This window comes from Equus asinus, chromosome 3, assembly GCF_041296235.1.
Source record: "Equus asinus isolate D_3611 breed Donkey chromosome 3, EquAss-T2T_v2, whole genome shotgun sequence".
Classification (NCBI taxonomy): Eukaryota; Metazoa; Chordata; class Mammalia; order Perissodactyla; family Equidae; genus Equus; species Equus asinus.
Window position 1 is genome coordinate 102312751 of NC_091792.1, and position 9954 is coordinate 102322704.

Consider the following 9954-nt stretch of genomic DNA (forward strand, 5'->3'; position numbering starts at 1 on the left):
ATAAATGTGATTTCCAAGAGCATGTTCTCTAAAAAATTTCTCAGGCGTGAAATCCAATACAGGAGTGACTCAGAGAAACTCCATTCTACCACTATGAAGAAAAGTGGTGTTCCTTTCGTTTTGGGTATCATCTTCCTGACTCTGATTGGAGTTCAAGGTAAGGGCCTCTGAGTTATATCAGGTTAATTAAGTCAGAGATATCAATCACTATAAAAGCCTCTTGATTTGCTCAGTAAATGTGATTGCTTTGTATGCATTGGAATGTGATGTGAGTCACTCATAAAAGCTTCTCGGTGACGTGATCGATTATCCAAAGTTCATATCTTGGACCTGCCAAGACAAACACAAGACTTCTTGGTCTAGGTGTGTCAGTTGCTGGCATGTAGGAAGTGTTCAATAAACGTGTTGAACTGGGTGATAATAAGATGAAAAACTCTGTCTCCTAAACTATTTTTGTCACCCTGATGTGTTGTTTCTTGATAAGTATGTCTGTGGTTAACCAATTAAGGATCCGATAATCAGAGAGGTTGTCCCTAATCTGTTTACTAACTACCTTTGTTACCCTGGGCAAATTAGTGAACTTTTCTAGACTTCAGTTTCCTCAGCTGTAAAATGGAGATTTTTATAGTTATGCTTTTTCTACCTACCGCACAATGCATGACATATAGTAAGCACTGAGTAAATATATGTTGAATGAATAAAAGAATTAAGGAATGAAGATCGTGTATTTTAAAGAGTTTTTAAAAATTTAAAGCACTATTGAAAAGCAAGGCAGTGGGGAGCATGAGGATGGTGGTGGTAATTGGTTATTATAAGTGGAGCTTTCTCTCCAAACCAACAACAACTCTATTCCACTGAGGTCAGATAATAAATGGCTTTAGGAGTTGCTTAAGAAACTGCGGTCCACATAGCACACATGAATTAGGTATCTGTGTGTCTGAGCTGTCATAGGCATTTATTAGATATTGTGAAAATGTCTTTTCCTAAGGTTGTAAGGTATGGTAGTTAAGAGCAATGCCTTTGGACTCAAAGAGACCTGCACTGAAACCCTGCACCTGCTCCCTAAAAGCTGAATGACTTTGTTCTTTACTTAACTTCTCTGAACCTTGGCTTCTTTATCTGTAAAATGGAGATAATACCAACTTCAAAAGTTTGTGGTAATGATTAACAGACACTCAGTAAATGATAGTCTAAGTCAAATGTATCATTTTGATGGATCACCTAAATTGAGACATTACGCTAAATCAGTGTGTTCTTTTTTTTCTCTTTCCCTTAGGAGCTCCGGTAATGAGGAAGGGACGCTGTTCCTGCATCAAGACCAGCCAAGGGACGATCCGCCCAAAACTGTTAAAGGACCTTAAACAGTTTGCTCCAAGCCCTTCTTGTGAGACAACTGAAATCATGTAAGTAAAAACTTATCCAAGTCACATGCACCGTATTGGCAGGAACGTTAAATTTAGTGTGAATATTACCCTCAGTATGCTTGCCCATACAGACACTTAAAGTTCAGATGGCTGCCCCTCCATAAATCTGGTACTTCTTTCTTTTCTTCTAAAAAACAAGGAATTTCTGGTAGAGATTAGGAAGCAAAGATGATATATTACCAAAGTAATATATGTTTATTGTAGAAAATGTTTAATGCAGATAATCCAAAAGAAGAAAATAAAAATCATTTATAATCCTACCATCCAGTGACAAATACTGTTAAGCCCTTGGTATATAGTTTTCCAAATCTGTCTCATTTGCTTTGTATGTACATATATAGACACAAGATATATATACATATATTTATATACGCAATATAGATACACAAATATAAAGTCTTACATTACATACTGTTTTATAATCGTTTTCATTAACACTATATCATGAACATTTTCTCATGTCAGTAAATCTTCTATAATAACACCTTTTTTTCTAGTAATGTCATTTTTAATAGCCAAATTGTATTTCATCATATGAATGTACCATAATCTAATGAACTATGCCTAAATGTAGGTTACTTCCAATTTTTCTATTGAAATTGAACTGCTATTGTGGCAATATTGTGTCTCTAATTCTTTCCTCTTAATAATTCCTTTTGTAAGATTAGAATTGCTAGGTTAAAGGATATGCATATTTCAAGTCTTTTGAAACCTAAATCAAGGATGATATATACAAAAAAATCTTTACATTATTCCTGGAATTCAACTGTAAGTAATTTATAAAAATTCAACCACTCTGTTAATCTTGTCTTAGGAAAACATTTTATTACATTTTAAGTAGTTTCATTAGAAAATTTAGCAAGATTCATGCTTATTTTCATTGTTTATGCAAAAAAAAAGGAGATATATTGACAACTTTCTGTTTTGCTTCTCCACTTAAGCGTAAATAACGATTTTCACACAACAAAACAAATATCCTTAGACGTAAGTTTCTCCCATTGCATATACCTTTTGGATTTTTCAAAATTGGGGTTATAGGCTATCCTAGAAATTTATCTAAGTCCCCTCACTCACTTAGAAAATTAAAAGGCAGGAAAAAGACTGGACGTCTCAGATGCTTATAGTGTTGACACAAATACATTCTAATTGGGGACTTGAATTCTGGGGGTAAGACGAAGCATTTAAATTATTGAAAGTCAAAAAAAAAAATCTCATTGCTGTTTCCTTGGCAGTGCTACAATGAAGAATGGAGACCAAACATGTCTAAACCCAGATTCAGCAGAAGTGAAAGAATTGATTAAAGAGTGGGAGAAACAGGTTGGTGAAAGGGAGAAAGAAAATTTTCTTTCTTTTAGAAATTAACTGTGGAAGACAAAGTCTCTATGTAGTTCTTTTAAGGATACATTTTTCATTCATATTATTATGCTCCTATGTTTTTCCTAGAATGTTGTCATCCCCTTGAGGTATAATTGTATTCCTGCATATAGTATCAGTTGGGTATCTCCCCCACTAGAATCTGTGTTCCGTGAGGGTATGGAGCTTGTCTTTCTTATTTAATACAGTAAATATGTATTGAATTGAATGGTTGACCTGTAGGATAGAAAGGTAATAAGATATAGTCCCTTCCTGCTGTAGGAAATATGCTAACAATTAATTATAGTACAATGTGAGAAATATAAAGTAAAGAAACGTATAAAGTACAAGAATCTTGAAGATCATAGGAGTAATTAACTTTGCTGGAGGGAGGAGCAGGGAGAAAGGTTTAAGGAAGTCTTTTCATATTGGGTGCCACATAATTTGGGTCTTGAAGGCTAAGTAGTTTACCAGGAGGGTAAGGACAGCATGGAAAAAAAGAGTAGAATTATGAGAGAGCTTGCTGTGTTCAGGGAACCTCAAGTGATGTGGCTGGAGTTTGTGTGGAAGGAGTGAAGGGATTGAGGTAGAAAAGCAGACGAGGACAAAGTGCGAAGAATCCTGTATGGCATGCTAAGGAGTGAAGTTTGAAGAGGGCCACAGAATATGTAGTTGGGAGCCTGGCTTCTGGAATCTCACAGACAGTGCTCTGCCACATATTAGCTGTGCAACTTTGGGCAAGTCACCCTCTCCAAGCCTCAGTGTCTTTATGTGTAAAAAGTGCATGATAACAATATCAACCTCGGATGGTTGTAATTGGGACAGGTGGGTCATAAGCAAGGTTGGAGTGAGGGTTGTAATAAACCAGGAGAATGGACAAAAGAAGACCCATTAGAAGGCTGTTGCCTCCTTCTCAAAGTGAATGAAGTTGAGAGAATCAAAAGGAGCCCCTTTGAGAGTGAGGCAACTTTAAACAGTTTTTGAGACCTGTACGGTCTGGAGAGTCCAATTATAATATAAGGAAGGAAAAATGGTAAGATAAAGAAACATTACCCCTTTTTTTCCTCTCCTCACAGGTCAGCCAAAAGAAAAAGCAAAAGAAAGGGAAAAAACATCAGAAAAACAAGAACTTTCCAAAAGTTAAAAAATGGCAACGTCCTCGTCAAAAGAAGGCTACATAAGCCACCCCTTTACCAACAAGTATTTTCTGTTGAACAGATTCTTTTTAATTATACTGACATAATTTCAAAGAGGGATGCCATCTTAATACATAAGCTTGTGGATTTGACTAGAACATTTAAAGCTTTATTATGAAATTATAATTAAAGCTAGAAAGTGCTTTTAAAATCCAAATGTTAAGAATTGTTAGAGGCTATAGTTTGTCTTTGTTTTTCTGACTCCAACCAACTGAATTTCATCATGCTTAAGACCACAATCTTAGTAACGCCCACATCTAGACAAGTGCCCACACAGCCACATCCCACACACAACAGCTGCCTGGGAAAGCAGCCCTAGTCTCCCCAGGCCACAGACTGCAGTCCCCAGAGAGTATTCTGAGGCACATGTCAGCAAGCCCCAGCCTGTCAGCATGCTGGTAAGCCAAGCAGCTCGGAATCGAGCTGGACCTCACCAAGCTGCCATGGCCATCAGCGTCTGTATTTGAATCAGTCTAGAGGGCTCCCATACAATGTATCTGAGAGACCTATGCCGGTTGTTTCAGGGGACCACCACTGGAGAACACTAGCACTTGGCTTTCAGAACCTTCTGTCTATCTTTTGAGGCCATGCGACTCCATCTTGCCTGCCCAGGCTGACCACTTTGTTTCTTCTTGTTCCCCTCTGCTTCAGTCCAGCCAGTTCCTCATTGTCCTACCACAGTTCAATGCCTGCCTCTTCTACTACCCTGATCGTGCTCTCATTCACCTGGGTCTACTCCTTTCTCACTCTTTCCCCAACACCCCACAGGAACGCCACCGTCTCCCCACTCATCCTCACTTGATCCAGTCTTCAAGGCTCAGTTTAATACTGCCTCTTAAATAAAACCTTTTGGACACTTGGATTATCTTAAAATTCCTATTTCACTTGTGTTCCATACCACACAGGTGAGCATTTAATTGTTTTCTAATTATTTTTTGTGTCTTTATTCTGTCTCTCCAACTAAATTGTCAGCTCCTTGAGGGCAGGAGCCACAGTTTGTTTCCATGAATCTGCCACAATTCCTAATAGACTATGGAACTAGGTTCTGAATAATTTCTTAATTGCAGTTGTTAGAGATAGGCGGGCAACCAGACCATCTCCTCAGAGCAGGAGCTGGCTATTTACTGGCTACTCCATATTGTCTAACCCCTGGTAAGCTCTTTGACTCTTTGTCTTCAGGCCTTTGTCACTGCAGGGACCAGGGGTGATGCAACATCTATGACTTATTATGGCAGGATGTTAACTTGACCTCTCCCAAGAAATACTTAAACATTTGTGGATATTGTTAACTGTTTTCATAAAATATACAGGATTCCTAGAATCATAGAATCTTACAATGCGAAGGGGCTTTAGAGACCAACCAGTGTCCAACCTTTTCCCTCAAAAATTCCTTCAATACCATTCCTGACAAGCCTCAGTTTTCTATGATCTGACAAGAAAGACACCAAGATCCTTTTGAAAACTCATTTTAGGTAGATATGAATTTCATTGTTAGTTTAACTTGTTTCAGAGTCTATAAAGTATTATGATTATTGATTACCACATCAGCTCTCATGAAGAAAGGGGGTGTGGAGTAGCACATCCTGGTAGTGGAGGCCTGGTTGGTGCCCAGTTAGCCTCAGCGGGGCTTGGAAACCCCCGGAAAGAGGAGGTGCAGTGAATCGTGTAGGAGAGGATGTCTTTGGCCAGAATTTAAAGTTAGACCTACTTTCCCAAATTTTGTCACTTCTTACATTGCAGATGATTTTCAGTGCTGCCCAGTGATAATCCCACCAAACAAGATCTTCTCATAAAACTCTTCAGCTCCTTCCATGTAACTCCCCTAAAATATCTAAATGTTTCATAATTGGAGAGTCTGTGACCCAGTTACTATGCATCTCACAGGAAAATTGGACTGTATATAACTAATAACCAAAGACCACATGTTTTGACTAAGTATGACGTATATATATACATGATAATCACTCAGCATTTATATATACATGTATACTCTCTAAGCAAATAATTAAGTTGAAAAAAGTATTAACATATATACTTTGTACTTTGAAATATTTTCTTTGTTAAAAAACAATAGTATCAATAAATGGACCATTTATCAGAAAATAAATCTTGATTTTTTTAACATCTTGAACATGCACCTCAACTATTACATGTTTAACAGTAATTCTCACATGTCCTTATTCATTTGCTCTCATCCCAGATAAGGTGTAATTGAGATAAAGACATGGAAGCCCTTTAAGGGGCTCTTTGGGGACAGAAAAAACTTCTATGGAAAATATGACAACAATGCCTTATAACAACATTGATTTGTAAGAGTTATGTGGAATGCAACTTTTTTCCTAATCCTGAAGGATAATGCTATTCCAATGAGATAGACACCCAGGAAACCAAAAATGTCCTGTTTTCCATATCCTAAAAGTATATATGTTTAAATATTATAAAGCCTCAAGTAGTTATAGTGGGGACCTAAACATAGGATAAGTTATTTAAGAGTCCAGGAAACTTGGGCTGGAAGTATTATGCAGTGTGGAGTCTGTAAGAAGCTGGAGAATATCAGTCTTGTACCTTTGAGGTACCCTTGAGAGGCCAGACAGGTGTGACGTTTGGGCAGGAAGCAGCTGCTGCTGATGGACATGACTACCCACAAGAGCCTTAACCTAAGAAACAGCAGGACGCTGTGGAAACAGCAAAGATTCTGGATTCTGCCATACCTGGTTAAGATCAGAAGCCCACCACTTATAGCTGTGTGACCTTGGTTCAAGTATACTATTTAACGTCCCTGTGCACCAGTTTCTTCATTCAGGATTATTGTGAGAAACAGGCCTAGCATGGATCTTGGTGCATAGAAAGTACTCAGTGTCAGTCCCAACCCTCCCTGACCTCTTACCTCTGCGGCACCTTCCTCGCAGCAGAGAGTGTTCCACATCTCATACCCGGACAGATGTTTCCAGGACTGAAAAAATATGTTGGAGAAATAAGACCAAAAGCCTGTCTGACCAGTTCTCTATATCTACATTTTTATTCATAGTCCAGGCCATCATTGTTTCTTTCCTAGGCTTATCTCAATGGCCTCCTATTTTCCCTGCTGCCTCTTTTTCTCAACTTTTCCCTTGCTTCCCTCCCATTCATGACAGCCAGAATGATCTTTCAAAGCATAACTCACAGAATACTACTGCCTCGCTTAAAATCCTGTAATTTAGAATTAAGTCAAACGGGCCAGTCCGGTGGCGCAGTGGTTAAGTGCGCACGTTCCGCTTCGGCAGCCCGGGGTTCACCAGTTTGGATCGAGGGTGCGGACATGGCACTGCTTGGCAAGCCATGCTGTGGTAGGTGTCCCACATATAAAGTAGAGGAAGATGGGCATGGATGTTAGCTCAGGGCCAGTCTTCCTCAGCAAAAAGAGGAGGATTGGCAGTAGTTAGCTCAGGGCTAATCTTCCTCAAAAAACAAAACAAAACAAAACAAAACAAAAGAATTAAGTCAAACATACCAAGACCTACCAAGACCTGTATGAGTTGGGTTCTGTCTGCTTCTGTGACCATGTTGCCTTCACCCTCCCCCTCACTTATTGAGCCTCAGCCTCACCTTCTTTCTGTCTCTCAAACACACAGAATTCATTTCCTTTTCAGGATCTTTGCATATGCTGTTCCCTGTTGTGCTGGGTTGTGCTATATCAGCTTGGTTAAGCTGGGAACTCTGTTTCCCAGAATCCTCTGCCTATGTAGGTCTAGATTATAGTTAGCCAAAGAGACACTTGTGTGAGAGTTGGAAGGCAGAAGTGAAGGAATGGCCATTACTCTTGATTAGATATAGCAACAGACACAGTGATATCCAGTGAAGCCCATCTTGCCCTTGCTCTCTTCTGCATTCACCTCATCTTCATGACTGCTGGTTTTGTGACCACCAGTGCTCCCAGGCCTTCCATCAGGTACTTGGAAGTGGACCCACAGAGGCAGTAGTTACACAGAAACAGCTTCCCATAGGCCACTAGCAGTCCCAATTTGGCAGCTGGATGAGCTTGACTTCTTGGATTTTCTCACAAACTCTGACTTGTCCAACTGTACCAGTACTTCTGTAGGATTGGTCAGTGAATCTTTCTCCAATCCCTTGACTGTCCCCCCCAGACTTTTACATTCTGAGATCCTCTCTCATCTGTGTCAGATCTGATTCCTGTGGTAAATCCTTTATTCCCATCATACTCAGAGTGGCTCTACTTCCCTAGCTGATACCCTGTTCTGTGCATGGCTGTTCCTGCCTCATCATTTGAGTTTCAGCTTAAATGTCACAGAATCTCATTCCCTTGTCACCCTTAGTGAAATAGCCATCCTCGCCCCAGACCCTCTCAATTGTAGTGCTTTTCAAAGTGGAGTGTGTGCACCGTAAGGGGTGGATGAAGTGAGAGTATTTAAACATTTTTTTGTCTAGAAGTATAAAAAAGGACTGAAAACTTACTATAAATCCCAACCCAGGAATTGAGACTGGCAGCTTCACTTGATACATTTGTCAGGTGGTCATATGTCACATGCTGATAAAGTGGGAATTCCACAACTAGGAGAGATTGACACGTGCCCTCATTCAGCCAGTCGCTTTATGCACATTGCAACAATGGATTGTCACTTATGTGGGTAACTGTCCTCTTTGACTAACTCCAAACTAGAACCAGGATTATGAGGATTATAAAATAGAGTGCTAACTAACCCAAACTTCACAAAATGGCCAAGTGGCTTTAAAAGATTCCTACTAAGAAATTCATATGGAAGGGGCCAGCCCGGTGGTACAGCGGTTAAAAGTGCACATGTACCGCTTCGGCGGCCCAGGGTTCGCCGGTTCAGACCCCCAGTGCAGACATGGCACCACTTGGCAAGCCATGCTGTGGTAGGCGTCTCACACACAAAAAGTAGAGGAAGATGGGTATGGATGTGAGCTCAGGGCCAGTCTTCCCCAACAAAAAGAGGAGGATTAGCAGCAGATGTTAGCTCAGGGCTAATCTTCCTCAAAAAAAAAAAAAAAAGAAATTCATATGGAAGATAATAGTAACAATGCAGACGTAAACTAACAAAGGAATAAAACATACACACGGGAGATGCCTGTTCTAATTGTACCCAGAAGGGCACACAATTTAAAAAATCTGGTGACGATAGTCTGTTGCATTCTCTTTTATCACATTCAGATAAATCAATCAAACTTCATCACAAGCTGAAATTATCTTTTAAAAATGTTTATATAGTTATTCCCTGTCCTCCACCCCACCACAAACATTAAGTTTCTTGACTGCAGAAAACTTTGTCCTCTTCACTACTGCATCCATAGTGCCTATAGCAGTGCCTGGCACTTAGGAAGCATAGAGTATGTATTTTCTGGTTGATTGACTTATGCTTCACCCTAAATTTTCTTCCAAGTGTGGACAGATTTTTGGGATCCCCCCCCACACACAAACTCTGGTCTAACAGATAAATCTGGCAAGCAAAGTGCATAGGCTTTAAGTCAGTACAATAAAATCCATGCTGTCCTGTGAAGCAGCTGTGCAGGCCATCTTCAGCCTGTGTCAAGATGACCTTGCAGCCCCCACATCTCATGACTGAAAAGGCCAGCTGGACAGAGCCACAACAGGAAAAGATAAAGGGTAGCTCGCCCTTACACTTTCCAGCTGCATTTCATAGAGATTGAGAGAGTAATTAATGACCCAGGTCCTTGCCTCCCTCCACACATCGATAACATCAGCATCTCTGAACTTGTTTAATGTATAACCAAAGAATTTTGTTTATGTTAATCTAGAGAAAAGCCCAGATGTATTCTATCCCTTTTTTTAACATGTATGAAATCTAGTAGTAAGCTTTTTTCCTTTTCCTCTTCCCTGCACGTGCACTGTTTTCTGAAAGAGATACAAGCTGCACTTAAACTGACACACCTCGCAGCAGTTCCATCAGAGCGCTCCGTTGCACTGTTTTCCCAGGATTCAAACCCCTCACGCTGATTATTAA

At 39.9% G+C, this 9954-nt stretch overlaps 1 protein-coding gene across 1 annotated transcript; it reads left to right on the forward strand.

Moving 5' to 3' along the window:
* Window positions 1-6080, forward strand: CXCL9 (C-X-C motif chemokine ligand 9). The gene is made up of 4 exons (XM_014865827.3): window positions 1-157; window positions 1277-1403; window positions 2657-2741; window positions 3854-6080. Exons 1-4 carry the CDS (start codon window positions 22-24, stop codon window positions 3956-3958), a joined length of 453 nt encoding a protein of 150 aa, XP_014721313.2. The 5' UTR covers window positions 1-21; the 3' UTR covers window positions 3959-6080.
* The last annotated feature ends 3874 nt before the right edge of the window (window positions 6081-9954 follow it).

Coding starts and splice junctions, on each gene's coding strand:
- CXCL9 (XM_014865827.3), top strand. CDS start 22: ATGTTCTCTAAAAAATTTCTCAGGCGTGAAATCCAATACAGGAGTGAC. Junction 158..1,276: donor GACTCTGATTGGAGTTCAAG/GTAAGGGCCTCT, acceptor TCTTTCCCTTAG/GAGCTCCGGTAATGAGGAAG. Junction 2,742..3,853: donor TTAAAGAGTGGGAGAAACAG/GTTGGTGAAAGG, acceptor CTCTCCTCACAG/GTCAGCCAAAAGAAAAAGCA.